Source organism: Centroberyx gerrardi, chromosome 7 (genome assembly GCF_048128805.1).
Source record: "Centroberyx gerrardi isolate f3 chromosome 7, fCenGer3.hap1.cur.20231027, whole genome shotgun sequence".
NCBI classification, from domain to species: Eukaryota; Metazoa; Chordata; class Actinopteri; order Beryciformes; family Berycidae; genus Centroberyx; species Centroberyx gerrardi.
In genome coordinates, this window is record NC_136003.1 from 31,484,156 (window position 1) to 31,505,418 (window position 21,263).

The 21,263-nt window shown below is 40.6% G+C and overlaps 2 protein-coding genes across 2 annotated transcripts in view; both read right to left on the minus strand.

The window, feature by feature from the left end:
* The window catches only part of LOC144539493 (protein NLRC3-like), an 81,860-nt gene that overhangs the window by 25,968 nt on the left and 34,629 nt on the right, over nt 1–21,263 (minus strand). Inside the window, exons 2-4 of the mRNA XM_078284747.1 lie at nt 3,978–4,003; nt 3,434–3,493; nt 1,703–1,745 (exon numbers count right to left, since the gene is read on the minus strand). The gene's annotated coding sequence lies outside the window, so the exon portion shown is untranslated. The remainder of the gene's footprint in view (nt 1–1,702; nt 1,746–3,433; nt 3,494–3,977; nt 4,004–21,263) is intronic.
* Nucleotides 6,468–21,263, minus strand: part of LOC139916981 (uncharacterized) — an 88,891-nt gene continuing 74,095 nt past the window's right edge. The window contains exons 10-26 of the mRNA XM_078284538.1: nt 21,008–21,233; nt 18,802–20,605; nt 18,521–18,694; nt 17,315–17,488; nt 17,062–17,108; nt 16,234–16,816; nt 15,342–15,399; nt 12,989–13,170; nt 12,768–12,884; nt 12,557–12,670; nt 12,194–12,272; nt 11,810–12,038; nt 9,597–11,400; nt 9,315–9,488; nt 7,799–7,972; nt 7,588–7,634; nt 6,468–7,290 (exon numbers count right to left, since the gene is read on the minus strand). Coding sequence (XP_078140664.1) covers nt 6,725–7,290; nt 7,588–7,634; nt 7,799–7,972; nt 9,315–9,488; nt 9,597–11,400; nt 11,810–12,038; nt 12,194–12,272; nt 12,557–12,670; nt 12,768–12,884; nt 12,989–13,170; nt 15,342–15,399; nt 16,234–16,816; nt 17,062–17,108; nt 17,315–17,488; nt 18,521–18,694; nt 18,802–20,605; nt 21,008–21,233 — 6,552 coding nt within the window. The 3' untranslated portion in view covers nt 6,468–6,724. The remainder of the gene's footprint in view (nt 7,291–7,587; nt 7,635–7,798; nt 7,973–9,314; nt 9,489–9,596; nt 11,401–11,809; nt 12,039–12,193; nt 12,273–12,556; nt 12,671–12,767; nt 12,885–12,988; nt 13,171–15,341; nt 15,400–16,233; nt 16,817–17,061; nt 17,109–17,314; nt 17,489–18,520; nt 18,695–18,801; nt 20,606–21,007; nt 21,234–21,263) is intronic.

The following is a 21,263-nucleotide window of genomic DNA, read 5'->3' on the forward strand; positions in this document are numbered from 1 at the left end:
ACCTCCTCATCCTCCCTCTGCCTCTCTAAGCATTCTGGGTAATCTGGACTCAGAACCCTCTGGAACTTCTTCAGATCGTTCTTCACAAAAGTGATGATGTTCTCCTCAACAAGCTGGAACAGAATAACGAAAGATTTTAAATTTCATACTAAACTCTTGGAATCCAGCTTCAAATCCATCTGTCATAGACTGAAAGCCCACTAATCTAGTGTAGCATGGAGACTATTATGACCAGAATGGTTGTTTTTCATTTCATTAGTAGCTGAAGTAAAATGTGTTCATTTACACACCATAAATATAGAGGCCAGGTCTGTTTGATTCTCCTGGGCAGACTGACCACTGGGAACCTCTGACCTCTCCTGGTGGACTCTGTGGAGAAAACATGATGTATTAGGGCTCCAGATATCAACACACACACACACACACACACACACACACACACACACACACACACACACACACACACACACACACACACACACACACACAGCAAGTTAACGGTGTTGTGTTCTGTCATGTTAGATCCCGGTAGAAAGGTGAACTCCACTGTAAATGCCACTCTCATTACTGGATGTGATGAAAGAGGAAATTAAATCAACAGTATGAAGGACCAGACCAATTCTATATCTCATAATAACAAACCTGTTTTTATCATCAGTTTTAAATTCTTACCTTTGATCAATAGAGTGATGTCCATCTTTGAAGTCAACAGGTTTAATCATAGACTTGTCACTCTTCATGGACACACAGCTGGGTTCAGTAGAGTCTGGTCTCTCCTGCTGGAACCTGGTAGAAAAACAGGGGTGATGGTAGTATAACGGTAAGAGAGGCATTCTTTTGACCAGCAGGTTGACAGTTCCTGACTTGTAGGGTGGGGAGAGTAAATGAGAAACACTCTTCACTCCCTCCACAACTACCACCAAAGTGCCCTTATACAAAACAGTTAAGCTCCAAATTGCTCTGGTGGAATTCTTAGTGGCCAACAGCAGAAGACTGTATTTGTACTGGGAAGCTTCTCTGGATAAATAATAGTTACAACATGAATACAGTAGTAACAACTTACTTCTTTTCAGAAGAATGGTGTTCATCTATAACATCAAGGTCATCCTCTGACCGGTCACTCCTCATGGACTTACACCTGGGTTCAGGAGAGTCTGGTCTCTCCTGCTGAGACCTGGTAGACAGGAGGAAGACCACCAACATCTTAGTCAACCAGCCACAGTAGCTGCTGGATACCCAGAAACTACCAGGTAGGTATCAACAAGAAAGGTATTAGCACACCAAAGTTTAATGAAATTTGAAGCTGTAAGTACATCACTCTGACCTCTTCCCACTGAACGATTTCTCCGCTCACTCTTTTTGCTCTCTAAAAAAAATCCCTCTATCTCTCGCCTTAACTCCTGTGCTACTACCTCTTATATGATCGTTCTAGAGTAACATGAATATTGTAAAGGCACCAAGGCCCTGACCTACACTGATGTGTTCACCAACTGTTACAGAAAAGTGTTTCTATGTTTTGAACCTGAACAGTGAGTTTCCTCACATACCTTCACCCCTCTAATCACAAACAGAGGCTTATTCTGTGTTATTGTCTTATCACAGTTAAATCACTGAACAGTCTGCATTAATGGACTGAATAATAATACACTATAAACTGTAACGTAAAGTGTTGGCTACAATACCTTTTCATGTTGGAAATGACCTGTTGCCACACCGATAAGTGAAAGTAGACTAGTGACTTGAAGCTGTTAGAGAGAGAGAGAGAGAGAGAGAGAGAGAGAGAGAGTCCCATTGGTGGAAACATAGACTTGGGTTTAAATCAAGGTCTACACATTTATCATTTAATTGTCTGCGTGGTGACACTATACAGTATATCTGTTATTCATATTTTTGATGGATTTAGAGGAATTACCATTATTCACATATTTTTATGCTTTAAAACACAGTTTGTAAAAAAAAAAAAAAAAAAAAACGTGGTGTTTAATGATCACAAGTATGACAAAGTTTATGTGTAGGTCTTGTTTTAGACTGCCTAAGATTAAAGGAATAATTTAGACTGAAACATTATTCAGCTGATGTATTATTTGGACATGCATCAGCAGTGTTGGGGGTAACGCGTTACAAAGTAATCAGATTACTTTTTCGCAGTAACAAGTAACTTAACGCGTTAGTTTTTCAATTTATGTAATCAGTTATTAGTTACTTTCTCAAAGTTACATTTCGCTGCTTTTATTTTTCTTTCAAATGGTTAAATGTTTAGTTTTTTTTTTAAACTTAAGGTATTGTAAGATACATTTTATTAAAGCAGACTGCAGCAGGCTGCGGTGCGGTGGAGGCTTGTAGGTTAGCCTACGACTCGCTTTCAGAATGAACACAACAATAAACTGCAGAACTTGGAAATCGCATTACTTTGAACTGATCAAAGAAACGGGTAGGAACATTATTGTGGTAACACTTTACAATAAGGGTACACTAAGTTAAGGGTTAATTAATGCTTAATAAGTATTAACTAACCCTTAATTAACAGTTAACTAATGTGTAATTTACTAATGGTGTTCATGTTAACTAAGGTATTAAATTATACATTATTTAATAGTTTATATAGATGACTATTAATGTATAAATTAATACCTTAGTTAACATGAACACCATTAGTAAATGATTACCAGACACATTAGTTAACTGTTAATTAAGGGTTAGTTAATGCTTATTAAGCATTAACTAACCCGTAATTGTTGTACCCTTATTGTAAAGTGTTACCATTACTGTTAACTGTAAGTTTAGCTTTCACTATCTAACCTTAAGATTTGAATTGAAAGCGCTTGTGAGCCGTTTTGAGACCGGATCAGTTAAGGCCCCGTTGATCACCGGGGTGAAGTTAGTTTTAAGTTTGATATTCACCGGTTGATGCGCCTTTTAATAGCTCCGTGTCGATAGCATAATGTTTCTCAAATTAGCCTGAATAGAGAGGAACATGGAGCCAGCCACAGTGTTAATAAAGTCAAAATCACCTGCGGTTGTGATTGCCCCCACTGAGTAGGCCTTACTGTGGAACCAGGTAGACTAACTGAAAGCTACCTTGATGTTTTCTTTAGACAACAGTAGATTGTTATTTAAGGCTGTGTTGATGTGATGATTTGTGATGATTTCTGTACATTAAGAGTGATGACATCAGCAGAAGAGGTATTTTAAAGGCATGATTTTACGTGGGTAACGCGTTACTTTTAATAAAGACTAACTTAGTAACGTAACTAGTTACTATTTAGGGAAAGTAACGAAGTAAAGTAACTAGTTTGTTTCAAAAGTAACTTTCCCCAACACTGTATTAGTAAATAAATCTCCAAGAATTATACAGAGACATTATCAAAGACAACAGATCTGAGAAATCACTCAAATGTAGAGAATTCCCCAAATCACGCAGGATTACACTTACTCAAGTCATTTCCATGAATGTCAGTCACTCCACCAAATCACTTGTGTCTTGGCCAGGTCTCTCTGGAAAAAGAGCTTTATTTTAAACTCAGTGGGACTACATGGTTAAATAACAGTTACATTAATAAACCAGTGAAATCTGACAGACGCTGCTTATTCTCCTTCCTCAGTCCTGGGTGTCTGCAGGCTGCTGTCACATCCTCATGACTTCAGTATCAAAGTCTAAACCAGTCTAAACTTGTGGGTAGAAACCAAGTATGTGGCAGAAAAATCACAGATCAGGTGGTGCAGTTTTATGATGCGTCTATCAAATGGTGAAATTTAACCACATCATCTACAGTGAACTAAAGAGCCACCCTGCCCTGATGAAAACAAGTTGAAGAAGAGTTACAACAAATACATTTTTTCATAATTCTTCATAACACTTTAATACTGATGTGTTCACAAACTGTCACTCGCCTATTCAGAGATAAATCAGTCAAATCAACATGTAACAATTGGATTGAAGATATGCTGGGATTGAGAATAACTCATTGGCTACCTACCTTTTTATGTTGCAAATCATCCGCCGCTCCGCCGATAAGTGAAAGCATAGAGAGGGAGAGAGAGAGAGAGAAAGAGAGAGAGAGGCGGGGGAGGGGTGTGTCAGGACATTAAACATGAAAATATTGATTATTGCGCAAGATATCCTAGTCTGTGTGTCAAAACACTCCTACTAACATTTAGGCCCAAGCGGTTAAGAATCATGGCAGGCCCTCAAAACCATAACCATACATTAACCATATTGTAAGATGATATTTTTAGAATAAAATGGACACAGTATAGTGTCTTCCATTGCTACGGCACAAGATATAATTCAAAACACTCCTACGACATGTAGCAGTCGGCAGGGGGTTCAGTGTCTGCAGAGAGGCTGATAGGCAGGGGGACCAGATGTCTCATATTTTATGTGATAAGCTGTAAGAGTTCCTTATTTGAAAAACAAGCTCTTCTGAAAATAGTGGCCTTAGCTAAACAGGAATCTAACATGTAGCTTTTCCAATATAAAATATAACTACAGAAAAAAGAGCATGACATTCTAAACATGATGCTCTAAAAACTCTTTATAGTAGGCTACATTGTACAAGATGCATGTTAGCTGTGTTCATTTAATCAATTATTATTTTTTGGTGGTGGTGGTGTTGGTGGGGGTTGTCACCGGCTTAGATGTTGGGACTTATTGGAAACTAGTACAGTGCCCGTTCAAAATAGGCGTAGGCTATCAGTCACTTGCTTTGAGCCCCGCTGCTGCACAGAGCGCTGTTCTCTTGTTTATTCAGAGTTTATTAATATTGAACGACACGTTCAATATTAATGTCCAATCAGACACTGCACGTCCTTGGTTCCCCAGCAATACACCCGCCAAGTGTGAAGTAGATCGGACGAACGGTTCTTGAGATATGCGAAGGACACACATACAGACAGAGATTCCTGGCTTGCTTTATAGTACACGCAGAAAAATAAAGGTGCTGAAAATGGTTCTTTGGAGTGATGCCATAGAAGAACCATTTGTAGTTCTATCACCATTCTTCCAAAGAAGAATGGTTCTTTAAAGAACCATTTCTTCACATCTTTGCTTAGACACCTGCATTGTGTTTTTGTTTATCTGATCTTGTATAGCCTCATTTACAATTGCACAATATGTACTATGGAAGGGTTTTGCTATTTTCCAAATTTATGCCATCACCCATCATCCAATAACTAAGAATTAAGAACATTTTAATGTATTAAAAGGCATGTATTATGAGGTTCTTGAAAGGTTCTTTGTGGAACCAGAAATGGTTCCTCTATAGCATCACTCAACCATTTTCGATTCTAGTTCGCACCTTTATTTTTCCACATGCATGATGGTGAATGTACATACATTCATACACTTGGGTATGGTACTTTAAGCTGTTACAGATCAGCTTCACAGACAAAATAGGTGGCGAGTTTGTAACTAGCACTAAGCTAGTTTTGACTTTTTAGAAGCAATATTGATTGTTTTCTAATAGGCTATGATTGTTGGCAGCTATGGGAAAGACTGAATGCTGGTGGAGAAAAAACTATGTGCATTTATCATATTATTCGTATATAGACAGATCAAGGACACACAGTGCCATAGAAGGATCCTACACCGGTCAGCAGTGTTGCAGAGAGGCGAGTGCAGGATCCTGGTTCAGTGTCTGTAGACATTGCCATGCCTCCTAACGGCCACTAGGGGTCAGATAGGTTAACCGTAAGGATGTGAGTGAGTGAGTTACATGTCCATGAGTTTCGTTGCATCTAAAAATATGTCGTTAGTTTAACATGTTGCTCCTTTATTTTCAGAATGCAGAGCAAAAATGTAAAACTACAGTAAACCAGTCAGCCTGCACACATGCTGTAGTCAGTACAATCCACAAGAGGGCGACCTCACTCCACACAAAGACCTCAACCAACAGATCCCAATATAGGCTATTGTAAAGCTGATCTGTATTTTGACTTAAGATAGGTTAAAGTTCCAAAATAGGGTAAAATAGAGGTTAAACGGGGTTAGATAATGTGTATGTAAATCACTATACAAATAAATGACACAACCCTTTCTTTGTGAATCCAGCCCTTTATGAGCCATAGCATAACAATATACTGTTTAATGAAATGCTGCCCTCTCCTGGTTACAGGAGGAAATGCATATTAGGCTACATGTCTGTTGAGTGCAAATAAGGCTAAACAAGATATTTCTCTTCGGTAGGATATTAGCACACATACATCTACAAAACTTCATGGACGATCAATCATCAATATTGGACACTCTAGGGACCTGTAATAAGCAGAATTCATAGTCAGTTTGAAAATCTATTCTAAAACAATCCTACTCCTGACCTTTAAAATTCAGATCATATTATTTCACTGTGTCTTGGATCATACTTATTATGAAAAATAACGACTCACAGCAGAAGTTTATTTTAGGGCAAGTAAGTAGGGCAAATAATGAACTATTAAAGTCAACAAATTGATGGGTTTGATTTAACCTTTATTTCTGTGAAAGCATTGTAAAAGCAAGATACATGTTTAGCTTGGAGTGGTGAGATTAATAAAATATAAAATAAAACAAAAGTCCAAAGCAAAGATATTTTAACCCGCCATCAACAACAACAAACTCTCAGGTGAACAATAACTTGATTCTTTCTGGTTAAATATCAATTAACCATTCATTCGAATATCATTCATTTCATCATTCAAATAAAATGCCCCTGATCTTGTACATGTGTGATGTTAAAACCATGTTCAGTTACTCTCCCTCCTCTATCTGACAAAGAGACACCGTGGAACCAAACAACTCAAACCTAGACCCAAATTTAAACTTAAACGCAGGGTAGAGGGGTTCAGTGAATGTGGAGTGGAAGGTGTGGAGGTGGATCAGTTTGTCAGAGGAAACTCTGTAGAAGGACAGAGTACCAGCAGACCAGTCCAGATACACTCCTACTCTGTTAGGGTCAGAGGAGGGGGGGAAATGTATGTCTGTTCTTATGTTATTGTGCCAGGCAGTGTAACTATTACCAGAGCAGTACAGACTCCAGGACTTGTCATTCCATCCAAGCCTGCAGTCAGCACAATCTCCTTTCCTTCTGATTCCTCTGTATGTCACTCCTATATCAACCCTTCCTTCCCACTCTACCTCCCAGTAACAGCGCCCAGTCAGACCATTTCTACACAGCAGCTGGTATCTGAAGTCAAATCTCTCTGGGTGATCAGGATATGGCTGCTCCTCTCTCATTGCTGTCACCTTTCTGTTGTCCTCAGACAGAGAGAGGTTCCTGTGTGCTGTGTTTGGGTCCAGTGTGAGTTCACAGGCATCTGAAGGGGAGAACAAGACACAATACAGCAACAGGTTCTGATCTATTAAACCTGTTATGTTTATTGTTGATTTATTGACAATTTGACTATTAACTTCTTGAAAGTTTCAAGTTCAAGTTTCAAGGTAAAGACTTGAAAGTTTCATGATAACACATTATTTCAGCCATCTTCTTCATTCACAATAGGATCTGAATAAATGGATGTCACATACTGCTGTGTAGGCTGTACAGGCTTTCCATCTAAATAGTTGAATATGTGCTGCTTTGCTTTCATGAATTAAACTAAATACAGACTTACACTTCCTCAGACCTGATTTCAACCACCGCACTTCACCATGGTCCAGACTGGGGATGGATAAACAGAGTCAAACCAGCATAGTCTCTGATAAATGGGTATTAAATAACCTTCACTATGAATGATTTTCCATACAACAATATACTACAGCTGTATGACTGAGAAAATGGTTGCCAACTATAACCCCTCTGCCTGGCAGCAAGCCTCTCCATACCTGAGAGTGTCCAGTCTACAGTGTGGATCCTCCAGTCCAGCAGAGAGCAGCTTCACTCCTGAGTCTCCTGGATGATTGTAGCTCAGGTCCAGCTCTCTCAGATGGGAGGGGTTGGAGCTCAGAGCTGAGGCCAGAGAAGCACAGCCTTCCTCTGTGAGCAGACAGCCTGACAACCTACACACACACACACACACACAGGAAGTGATGTACTATCTCTAGTTTCTCTCAGAAGTTGGGTCCACAGTGATATAATACGTCCATGGTCTACATGTGGTTTGTGAGTGCTCTGCACAATTGGGTTACTGTATGATCCAGGTTTGTTTTCATGCAATTTATATGATTGTTTATTGTAGAAAACATGTTATAGAATTGTTTTGACCAAAAACAAAAAAAAAGGTTTGTTTCATCCAGTAACCACCTTCCTTTAAAGGGGAAAACATAGCTGATTTCCCACAGAGACCACTGTCCCTCTAGGGGTCTTTTAACGTTCAGTGCTTTCCTATGGGAAATATGGGTAATATGGGTATATAGGTGAAATTTCAGCTCTGAGTGTCTTTCCTGTTCTGTATATTATTGCAGGGAATTATGCCAAGGAAAGGATTTAGTGCTGCAGAAGTAGCAAGATTGTTGGTGGAAGGTATTCTGTCAGGGTCTTCTTCATGTAATGAGGAGAGGAGAGCAATGTTGAGGAAGACCAGTGCAGCAGCAAGGCAGACCAGGACAGTGATGAGGATAATGAGGGAAGTGATAATGAGAAAAATGAGAACAGTGACGAAAAGAATGATGAGGACGAGTGAGAAAGATGAGGAAAGCAATGATGAGAAAGATGAGCGCAGTGATTATGAAGATATGGGCAATGACGAGGAAAAACCAAAGCACTGCCAAAGAGCCTCATCACACAGAATGGATGTGCACAGAGTGCCAAGTGGGTTTGTGCATCTGCCAAAGCAAGAATTGTTTCCTTCTGTATTACAACAAATGAGAAAAAGTGATCCTAATGATCAATAAGACATAAGAATCCAAAAAGTTCATGAACAGTTCTGAATCACCCCTTAAGGAACAGTGGTTACTGGTAGTAACCACCTCCTAAATTACCTTTTCTCCTGATCCCAAAATATTTGACCATGAATTAATATTAATTAGATGACATGTAACCCAGTTATATCAAAATGTATGTGTTTATCCTTCAAAGGACAACTTCTATGTTAGATTTCTCATTAGTACACTGCTCTTAGTTGTGACAATGCAGTCGAATGCTAGGAAAATCTATAATTATCTCCAGTACAACCTGTTGATCCCATGATCTACTTTGTGTTTTCATTTGGTCCAGTTTGAAAATTTGTGACTAGAAATCTGGAAAGGAAGCTAGAAAGGAGTGCATAAAATTGGTATCACAATTAGCTCGAAAATTGCATGAACAGAGACAGTCTTAACCTAGTTTAGCTGTTTATTCGCTTATAGTAACCTACATGTAAACCAAGAATAAAATGGTCATCTGTTGAACAACAACACTGACCTGAGACTTTCCAGCCTACAGTGTGGACTCCCCAGTCCAGCAGAGAGCAGCTTCACTCCTGAATCCTGCAGGTCGTTGTTACTCAGGTCCAGCTCTCTCAGACTAGAGGACTTGGAGCTGAGAACTGAGGCCAGAGCTTCACAGCTTCTCTCTGACAGCTTACAGCCACTCAGCCTGGAAAACATAATTGATGAGACAGAAACAGTAATTTTGGGTTTATTTATCTATAGAAAAAATTATATATTTATTATATTTAATCTGTCCAGTTATCTATGCACTTACAAAGATTTATTGGAGGCTTTGACCACTGGCAGCAGCCTCAGAAGACCCTCCTCTGAAGCAGAGTATTTCTTCAGGTCAAACACGTCCAGCTGTTCTTCTGATGACAGTAAGATGAAGACCAGAGCCGACCACTGAGCAGTTGAGAGTTTCTCTGTGGAGAGACTTCCTGATCTCAGGTACTGTTGGATCTCCTCCACTAGAGAACGGTCATTCAGCTCATTCAGACAGTGGAACAGATTGATGCTTCTCTCTGGACAGAGACTGTCCCTGATCTTTTCCTTGATGTACTGGACTGTTTCCTGATTGGTCTGTGAGCTACTTCCTGTCTGTGTCAGCAGGCCTCGTAGGAGAGTCTGATTGGTCTCCAGTGAAAGACCCAGGAGGAAGCGAAGGAACAAGTCCAGGTGTCCATTTGGACTCTGTAAGGCCTTGTCCACAGCGCTCTGGTAGAGGTGGTTTAAGCTAGATTTGTTTCTTAACAGTGTAGACCACCAGGATGTTGATTGTGGTTCTGACAGTAAATTGGCATCCATGTTGATGAATGACAGAAAGACATAAACAGCAGCCAGAAACTCCTGAATGCTCAGATGGACAAAGCAGAACACCTTGTCCTGGTACAGCTCACGCTCCTCTTTAAGGATCTGTGTGAACACTCCTGAGTACACTGAGGCTGCTCTGATATCAATGCCACACTCTGTCAGGTCGGCTTCATAGAAGATCAGGTTGCCTTTCTCCAGCTGCTCAAAAGCCAGTTTTCCCAGAGACAGAATCATCTCCCTGTTCTCTGTATTCCAGAGTGGATCTGTCTCAGCTCTCCCATGATACTTGACATTGCCTTGTATGGACTGAACCACCAGGAAGTGGATGTACATCTCAGTCAGGGTCTTGGGCATCTCTCCTCTCTCATCTGTTTTCAACACATGCTCCAGAACTGTAGCAGTGATCCAGCAGAAGACTGGGATGTGGCACATGATGTGGAGGCTTCGTGAAGTCTTGATGTGGGAGATGATTCTGCTGGTCAGCTCCTCATCTCTGAATCTCTTGCTGAAGTACTTCTTCTTCTGTGGGTCAGTGAAGCCTCTCACCTCTGTCACCATGTCAACACACTCAGGAGGGATCTGATTGGCTGCTGCAGGTCGTGTGGTTATCCAGAGGCGAGCAGAGGGAAGCAGTTTCCCCTTGATGAGGTTTGTCAGCAGCACGTCCACTGAGGTTGACTCTGTAACATCAGTCCAGATCTCGTTGTTCTGGAAGTCTAGAGGAAGTCGACACTCATCCAGACCGTCAAAGATGAACACAACCTGGAACTTATCAAAGCTGCAGATTCCTGCTTCTTTGGTCTCAATAAAGAAGTGATGAAGAAGTTCCACCAAGCTGTACTTTTTCCCTTTCAGCAAATTCAGCTCTCGGAAAGTGAATGGAAATGTGAACTGTATATTGTGGTTGGCTTTGTCTTCAGCCCAGTCCAGAGTGAACTTCTGTGTTAAGACTGTTTTCCCAATGCCAGCCACTCCCTTTGACATCACTGTTCTGATTGGTTTATCTCTTCCAGGTAAGGGTTTAAAGATGTCTTCACATTTGATTGTTGTTTCTGGTCTCACTGGTTTCCTGGATGCTGCTTCAATTTGTCTGACCTCATGTTCATCATTGACCTCTCCACTCTCTCCCTCTGTGATGTGGAGCTCTGTGTAAACCTGATTCAGAAGTGTTGGGTTTCCTGCTTTAGCAATCCCCTCAAACAAACACTGAAACTTCTCCTTCAGATTAGATTTGAGTTTGCGTTGGCAACCATCAGGAACAGATTCTGAATAAACAATTAGCAAATAACATCAATTAGTAAATGCTATGGTGAATATGACAAATGAAGAATATTTTTGGTTGAATATATGTATTCTCCCACTCCATGGTATCTATTAATTTCATCACTGGTGGACAAACAGGTCTTGACTGTGTATACAGCATAATGTGACAGTCAACTATTGCAGTGTTGGTCTATTAACATGCATCACTGTATTTAGCATTTTACATCCACATTAACCAGTCAGTGGTTTTAACATTTTCCAATGGGATTGTGCAGATTCATCATTTGATATGGAGTTGTATAGACCTCTCTTGAGAAATATCAACATTTATAATAGTCTGGAAATGTAAACATCTCCCATTTTCCCACAATTTAATCTTCCCATCATGTTAACCAGTTTAAAGCCTCTTACTGCTCTCCAGAGAGTCAGCCAGCTCCTCATGCTTCATTCTCATCAGGAAGTGCAGCGTGATCTTCAGAAGTGCCTCTCTGCTGCTCCTCCTCTGCTCTTCCTCCTTACCGTCCATCACCTCCTCATCCTCCCTTTGCCTCTCTAAGCATTCTGGGTAATCTGGACTCAGAACCCTCTGGAACTTCTTCAGCTCGTTCTTCACAAAAGTGATGATGTTCTCCTCAAGCAGCTGGAACAGAATAATATATCAATTAAATTTACATATTAAAGTTGTGGAACACAACATTAAAACTACCTAGCATAGATTCAGAGACAGAAATGACTAGAATAATTGTTTTGTATTTCATTTGTAGCAGAAGTAAAAGGTGTTGTACATTTACACACCATAAATATGGAGTCCAGGTCTGTTTGATGTTCCTGGGCAGACTGACCACTGGGAACCTCTGAACTCTGTGGATGGAGTCTGCAGAGGAAATATGATGTATTAGGTCTCTAGATATCAACACACACACACACACACACACACACACACACGTAAATAAAGGTGACTGTGTTCTGTCATCATGGATCCAAGAAAAAACACAAGGTGAACTCCACTGTAAATGCTGCTCTGATTATTCGATGTGATGTTTTGAAATAGGAAACTAAATCAATATAAAGCACCAGACCAAATCTATATGTTATGACTCCTTACCTCTACTCAGTAGAGTCAGATAAGAACATACTAATGTGTTTTTCAAGTCTTGCCTTTGCTCAGTGGAGTGGTGTTCATCTTTGAAGGCAATAGGTGGCTCCATAGACAGGTCACTCTTCATGGACACACAGCTGGGTTCAGGCGAGTCTGGTCTCTCCTGCTGGACTCTGGTAGAAATACAGGAAGGATCCCCACCATCATTAAAATCCATGTTATGTGGATGTTTAGTTGTTGTTTTTTATTATCTATTTCATACATTTTCACCTCTGCACAGTAGAGTGATTTCCATCTCTAAAGTTTAAGGGCTCAGAAATAGACCAGTCACTCTTCATGGACACACAGCTGGGTACAGGGGAGTCTGGTCTCTCCTGCTGGACTGGGCTTCAACACAACAGAGAGAGACCTTTTACTCTGAATAATAATGATGTAATGATTTCACTCTGACATGGAGAACAGTCACGGACAGTTAGAGATCCTCATCTTACCTCTCAGCTTTGGTCTGGCTGTCATGTTCCCCAGACAGAGTGGTTTTAGAGGGAGGGAGCCCCTCCTCTCTCTCCTCAGACTGACTCATAGCAGAGTGAACACCTTTACAGAAACACAGCCAACATCCCAACCTGTGGCCAGAAACCTGTGGCAGAGACATCACAAAGCAGGTAATGTAGTTCTACTATTTGTCCATTAGATGGTGCACCGTAACCACATCATCTACTGTGAACTAAAGAGTAACCCCAGCACCCAAAGACATAATGCAGAGAGCTACAGAAATTTGTATCACCTTAAAATTCAGTGACAGAGAGAGAATGTCGGTTAAGATCTAAAATCTGTCTGACTTGACACAAAATGAGAGCTACAATATAAAAAAAAATGTTTCTTGCTGAGGTCGACCATGTACAGGAGATGAAACCCTTTCTATTTTATTCTAGCTAGAGATTTTAATGTCTTTCGATTTTTTTTTTGTTTTACTTTGCAGTTTATGTGACTTTTATTGTATGGTGACGTATACATTGCTGTGCGTAGTTGGTTTACGTTCACGTTATGCAACTTCCTTGACTAGCTCTCCCTTGAAAAGGAGTTTGTCCTCTCAGTGCGCCTGGTTAAATAAGTAAAATATAACAAATGAAAAGATAGTTTCCACAATATTGTTGATGGGGCTTCATGAATGTGGAACGTGTCTGAGATTGTTTATGCCACCAGACCATTCAAATCGTTTTTTACATTGATGTTGGTGTTGCGTCATTGTCAAAAAGCCTCCTTTTGGCATCATTGGCAGTGCTAGTGAGAGTTAACGGACATTGAGAGGTTTCCCCCAAACCTGCAGGCTGTGCAGGCATCTGCTGTCCCGATTAATATGTTCAGAAAGCAACACAACACATTATTCTATTTATATGACTTTAACATTAACACCTAAACACTCATAGCCTATGTTGGAAACCTGTTAGAATAGTGTTGAGCTGTGTTTTGAACCTAAACGGGCGTTCAGAAAACAACGCCTACACCTAACGGCCCAGTTGGAGTTTTCCTCTTTTTATAAGTTAAATAGGCCTACAGTGAGCTAACGATATGCGGTGACGGTACAATAAAAGACATGCTGAGATAGTTATTTAAGTATAATGCACAGTAAACTGTAATGAAAACTGTTGATTACAATACCTTTTCCTGTTATAAATATCTGCGCCACGCCGATGGCTGAAAGTGAAAGTAGTCCCTCAAATAGAGAGACGGGGTCGGTGGAGGGGGAGGGGGCGGGTTGCGGGGGTGGGGCAAAAAAGGTTAAGATTATATTGTTTCATTCTGTCTCCTGGATCATACTTACTCAGAAGTAACATTGCCTGTTTTCCATGATCAATAGTGGGAGATCCCAGGGCAGCTGATGCTGGAGGCAGACTGCTGCTGAACTGATATGGAGGAGAGTTTGATGAACAGTGGAAATGTTCTATACCAAAGTGAAGCATCATATTAAACACACTGTTTGTGGAAGTACACAAATCCTCTCCTTTAATTCAAACTGCCCAGATACAAAAGTCCTCAAAACAATCAAAACAAAATATTTCCATTCAATTGTGAAAACATTTAAAGTATCACCATTTCAAATGCACTGTAAGCATCAAAAGTAAAAGTACAGTTAAATGTCCTCTCCTTGTGGGAAGTTTTCAATCCTCAGTGCATTAGCCTCCGCATTTTTATCAACTGATCACATTTTCTATGCTACATTTTCATCAAAGTTACAAGTAATTGCATACAGACGGAAGGAAAAAAATATATATATATAAACAAGATATTTACTATTAAATGTAGCCTAGTGGACTTTCTCTGAAGTGAGAATACTAGGCTACTCTTCACCCCTGCTTAAAGGGAGATTGTACCCATATCATCTTTTGACAATTTCCCTATAATATAGTAATATTCTTTATTGTTTTGTGACTTTTTAGGTGGAGCAGATTCAGGCATTGTGGACCATGGCAACGGAAACTGGCTCTCAGAACATGAACATAACCTCTCTGGGGGGGACGGAGCCTGATCTGGTGTGTGAGGTTGAGAGGTACCAACTAGATATAGTTGGGCTCACCTCTACACATCGCTTTAGCTCTGAAACAAAACTTCTTGATAAGGGGCGGTCTCTCTCCTACTCAGGAGATGTCCTGGGTGAGGAGTGTCCAGGGTGACTCAGGTACTCACAAGTGTAAACTGTAAACCATGTAAACCATTGATTTACTGCTAACTGAGTTCTGCCAACTGAAACCAGCACAGCTTTGTATCCCCATCCTGATTCCCCTGTTGAATTCCTGGACCTCATTTTGACTGGGATTGTGATTGGTGGAGATAATCATACATCACCTTCTGAGACGCAGTGTTTTCAGGAAGCTTAGTGATTTGAATGGTGGTCATGAGGTCACTGGAGGGAGACATTAATGTCACTGGGAATAAACTGGTTCAATAAAGTTCCTGCATTGATATCAAAATCTGTATATTTTATTTTTCTTAGTATTATTATTTACATATGCTTTATATAAATATGTGAATTTGATTGTCTTCTACATTTGGTTTGACTTTTAGTAATGTAAATCATAGATCACATTTTCCTTGATTATGAGAATATATAAGATGATGCTTGTTGGAAAAGTAGATCAATTAATGTACATTTAGATTTAAATTCTGGGGGAAAAAATTAGAAAACAAAATACACGTTTAGCCACTGCCAATGTATGGCACCCACCTGGACGACGTGACAGCGTTATTGTTGTCTCTGTTGATACTGTCATTGCTATTGCTACTATCTTCTCTATAATTTACAGTGTATCCTAACTGATTATTATTGTACAAATACTATGAATAATGATTGATCAAAACTAATAAAAAGATATAAAAAAATAAATAAATAGGAAAGTAAAATAAAGGAAAGATATTTTAACTTGTCAGTCATCAACAAATGACTTAAAGATGAACGACAATCATTCGATTTTTTTTCCGTTAGCATATCTCATTCATTTCATTTTCTAAATAAAATATCCATGATCTTGTACATGTGTGATGTTAAAACACATCAGTTACACAACACATAGAATACACTCTATTTACAGTGATTGATGAATCATGTTTGTTTACAGTAAAATGAGTAGTAAACCTACAGTATATGAAAACACAAACAATATGTGTGTGTGTGTGTGTGTGTGTGTGTGTGTGTGTATGCGCACGCGATCCCGTACAGAGTGAACTATGTTATAGCAGCTGTCTTTGGGCAGGAGGCGAGTCTCCCTCCTCTATCTGACAAAGAGACAATGAGGAACCGAACAACTCAAATCCAACCCTAAACCCAAACTTAAACGCAGGGTAGAGGGGTTCAGTGAATGTGGAGTGGAAGGTGTGGAGGTGGATCAGTGTGTCAGAGGTAACTCTGTAGAAGGACAGAGTACCAGCAGACCAGTCCAGATACACTCCTACTCTGTCAGAGTCAGACGAGGGGGGGATACGTATGGCTGTTGTTACGTTATTGTGCCAGGGAGTGTAACTATTACCAGAGCAGTACAGAATCCAGGACTTGTCATTCCATCCAAGCCTGCTGTCTTCACCGTTTCCTGTCCTTCTGATTCCTCTGTATGTCACTCCTATATCGACCCTTCCTTCCTTCTCTACCTCCCAGTAACAGCGCCCAGTCAGACCATTTCCACACAGCACCTGGTACCAGCAGTCAAATCTCTCTGGGTGATCAGGATATGGCAGCTCCTCTTTCACTGCTGTCACCTTTCTGTTTCCCTCAAACAGAGAGAGGTTTTTGTGTGCTGTGTTTGGGTCCAGTGTGAGTTCACAGGCATCTGAAGGGGAGAACAAGACACGATACAGTAACAGTTTCTTATCTAATAAACCTGTTCTGCTTATTTGTTGATTTATTGACAATTTCTTGATGTTTCATGATGACACGTTATATCAACCATCATCTGCGTTCACAGTAGGACTTGAATGCATGGATGTCACATCCTGCTGTGTAGATAGGTTTTCCATCTAAATAGTTGAATATGTGCTGCTTTGTTTTCCTGAATAAAACTAAATACACACTTACATTTCCTCAGACCTGATTTCAACCACTGCACTCCTCCATGGTCCAGACTGGGGATGGATAAACAAATTAAAACCAGCATAGTCTCTTTGACACATGGGCTTTAAATCCCTATGAATGATTTTCCATACAATGTCATTCATATCCAACATTAAGCATTAAACAATAAAGCTTTACGGTATGACTGAGAAAATTGTTACCAACTCTAATATCTCTATAAGACATTGCCTCTTCCTGGCAGCAAGCCTCTCCATACCTGAGTCTCTCCAGTCTCCAGTGTGGATCCTCCAGTCCAGCAGAGAGCAGCTTCACTCCTGAGTCTCCTGGATGATTGTAGCTCAGGTCCAGCTCTCTCAGATGGGAGGGGTTGGAGCTCAGAGCTGAGGCCAGAGAAGCACAGCCTTCCTCTGTGAGCAGACAGCCTGACAACCTACACACACACACACACACACACACACACACAGCAGTTTATTATATAGTTCATTATTATTCCCAATCCTTGCATCTCTCCATTGGCTCCCTGTTCATTTTGGAATTGATTTTAAGATTTTACTGATCACTTTTAAAGCACGTTTGGGTCTGGCTCCAAGCTACATAACAGACATGTGACTTCTTTTAAATCACTTCTTAAAACACATTTTTATAGACTTGCTTTCATGTGATGTCGTCTTATCTTTTTATCATCTTTTTATAGTCTTTTTACCGTCTTTTATCATTTTATCTTACTTTTATTTTATTTTATCCTTACTGTTTTTTTATCTTATCCACTATTTATTTGAATGCTGCTCTTTTCCACCTCTGTCCTCCTATCTGAATTTAATCACTGTTTATTATTGTTTTTTAAATTCAAATTTTGAGTATTCTGCTTTTATTTTGACTGTGAAAGCACTTTGTAAACTCTGTTTTTAAAGGTGCTATATTTAAAGTTATCATTATCATTATTATTATTATCCACGGTCTCCCCTACTGCCAGGTGATGTCACCACCTATTGTACTCTATAGAAGGTGACATCACCCGGCACCATTAGGTGTCAGCTTTCACTACAAATTTGGGTTGGGGATTTAGCTACTCTTTAAAAGGACAAGCTACATGTTAGATTTTCTCCTTAGTATACTGCTCTTAGTTGTGATAATGCTAGGGAAATCTATAATTATCTCCACTACAAACTGTTGATCCCATGATCTGCGTTGTGTTTTCATTTGGTCCACTTTGACATTTTTTGTCCTTCTTTCTGGTATTTTAGGTTTCAACAACAGAGGCAGTAAGGAGAGGAAATAAGGAAATATGGTCATGGACAGTAGTTCACAGAAGGTAGAAAGGAGTACCAAAAGATGGCATCACAATTGGTTTTGAATATTGCATAAGAAAAGAAAAGAGTTTAGGTGTTTATTCGCTTATAGTAACCTATACACATAGCAGGAATAAAATGGTCATGTGTTGAATAGGTTTTGGAATACTGACCTGAGACTTTCCAGTCTACAGTGTGGACTCTCCAGTCCAGCAGAGAGCAGCTTCACTCCTGAATCCTGCAGGTTGTTGTTACTCAGGTCCAGCTCTCTCAGACTAGAGGACTGGGAGCTGAGAACTGAGGCCAGAGCTTCACAGCTTCTCTCTGACAGCTTACAGCCACTCAGCCTGAAAAGCATATTTGATAAGACAGAAACAATTATTTTGGATTTTTTTTATCTTCAGAAAAAATGAGATTTTATAGATTTAATCTGTCCAGTTATCTATAAACCTACAGAGATATTTTGGAGGCTTTGACCACTGGCAGCAGCCTCAGAAGACCCTCCTCTGAAGCAGAGTATTTCTTCAGGTCAAACACGTCCAGCTCTTTTTCTGATGACAGTAAGATGAAGACCAGAGCTGACCACTGAGCAGGGGAGAGTTTCTCTGTGGAGAGACTTCCTGAACTCAGGTACTCTTGGATCTCCTCCACTAGAGAATGGTCATTCAGCTCATTCAGACAGTGGAACAGATTGATGCTTCTCTCTGGAGAAGGATTCTCCCTGATCTTTTCCTTGATGTACTGGACTGTTTCCTGATTGGTCTGTGAGCTACTTCCTGTCTGTGTCAGCAGGCCTCGTAGGAGAGTCTGATTGGTCTCCAGTGAAAGGCCCAGGAGGAAGCGGAGGAACAAGTCCAGGTGTCCATTTGGACTCTGTAAGGCCTTGTCCACAGCTCTCTGGTAGAGGTGATTTACTTTAGACTTGTTTCTTAACAGTGTAGACCACCAGGATGTTGATTGTGGTTCTGACAGTAGATTGACATCAGTGTTGATGAATGACAGAGAGACATAAACAGCAGCCAGAAACTCCTGAATGCTCAGATGGACAAAGCAGAACACCTTGTCCTGGTACAGCCCACACTCCTCTTTAAAGATCTGTGTGAACACTCCTGAGTACACTGAGGCTGCTCTGATATCAATGCCACACTCTGTCAGGTCGGCTTCATAGAAGATCAGGTTGCCTTTCTCCAGCTGCTCAAAAGCCAGTTTTCCCAGAGACAGAATCATCTTCTTGGTCTCTGTATTCCAGGGTGGATCTGTCTCAGCTCTCCCATGAAACTTGACATTCCCCTGTATGGACTGAACCACCAGGAAGTGGATGTACATCTCAGTCAGGGTCTTGGGCATCTCTCCTCTCTCACTGGTTTTCAACACATGCTCCAGAACTGTAGCAGTGATCCAGCAGAAGACTGGGATGTGGCACATGATGTGGAGGCTTCGTGAAGTCTTGATGTGGGAGATGATCCTGCTGGCTAGCTGCTCATCTCTGAATCTCTTCCTGAAGTACTCCTCCTTCTGTTGGTCAGTGAACCCTCTCACCTCTGTCACCATGTCAACACACTCAGGAGGGATCTGATTGGCTGCTGCAGGTCGTGTGGTTATCCAGAGGCGAGCAGAGGGAAGCAGTTTCCCCTTGATGAGGTTTGTCAGCAGCACGTCCACTGAGGTTGACTCTGTAACATCAGTCCAGATCTCGTTGTTCTGGAAGTCTAGAGGAAGTCGACACTCATCCAGACCGTCAAAGATGAACACAACCTGGAACTTGTCAAACCTGCAGATTCCTGCTTCTTTGGTCTCAATAAAGAAGTGATGAAGAAGTTCCACCAAGCTGTACTTTTTCCCTTTCAGCAAATTCAGCTCTCGGAAAGTGAATGGGAATGTGAATGGAATATTTTGGTTGGCTTTGTCTTCAGCCCAGTCCAGAGTGAACTTCTGTGTTAAGACTGTTTTCCCAATGCCAGCCACTCCCTTTGTCATCAATGTTCTTGCTGGTTTATCTCTTCCAGGTAAGGGTTTAAAGATGTCTTCACATTTGATTGTTATTTCTGGTCTTGCTGGTTTCCTGGATGCTGTTTCAATCTGTCTGACCTCATGTTCATCATTGACCTCTCCACTCTCCCCCTCTGTGATGTGGAGCTCTGTGTAGATCTGATTCAGAAGTGTTGGGTTTCCTGCTTTAGCAATCCCCTCAAACAGACACTGAAACTTCTCCTTCAGATTAGATTTGAGTTTACGCTGGCAGACATCAGGAACAGATTCTGAATAAGAAACAGCAAATAACATCAATGAGTGAACGTTACAGTGAATATGAGAAATGTGGACCCTTTTGGGCGAATATATGTACTTTCGCACACCATGGTACCTATTAATTTCATCAGGTCAATGTGAAAGGCAGCTGTGTTGATGATGATGTTGATGATGACTGATGTTTATTAATTTCATCACTGTGTTCAAAATTCTACACATACGTACTTTATATTAACCAGTCAATAGTTTTATCAGATTATCCATTGGGATTGTGCTCATTTACTATTTGATATGGAGTTGTATAGACCTCCCTTGAGGAATGTCTACATTTATAACAGTCTGCAAATTAGAACATCTTCCATTTTCCCACCATTTCCCTTTCCATCATGTTAAACCTGTTAAAAGCCTCTTACTGCTCTCCAGAGAGTCAGCCAGCTCCTCCTGGTTCATTCTCCTCAGGAAGTGCAGTGTGATCTTCAGAAGTGCCTCTCTGCTCCTCCTCTGTTCTTCCTCCTCACCATCCACCACCTCCTCATCCTCCCTCTGCCTCTCTAAGCATTCTGGGTAATCTGGACTCAGAACCCTCTGGAACTTCTTCAGCTCATCCTTCACAAAAGTGAAGATGTTCTCCTCAAGCAGCTTGAACAGAATAGTATATCAATTAAATGT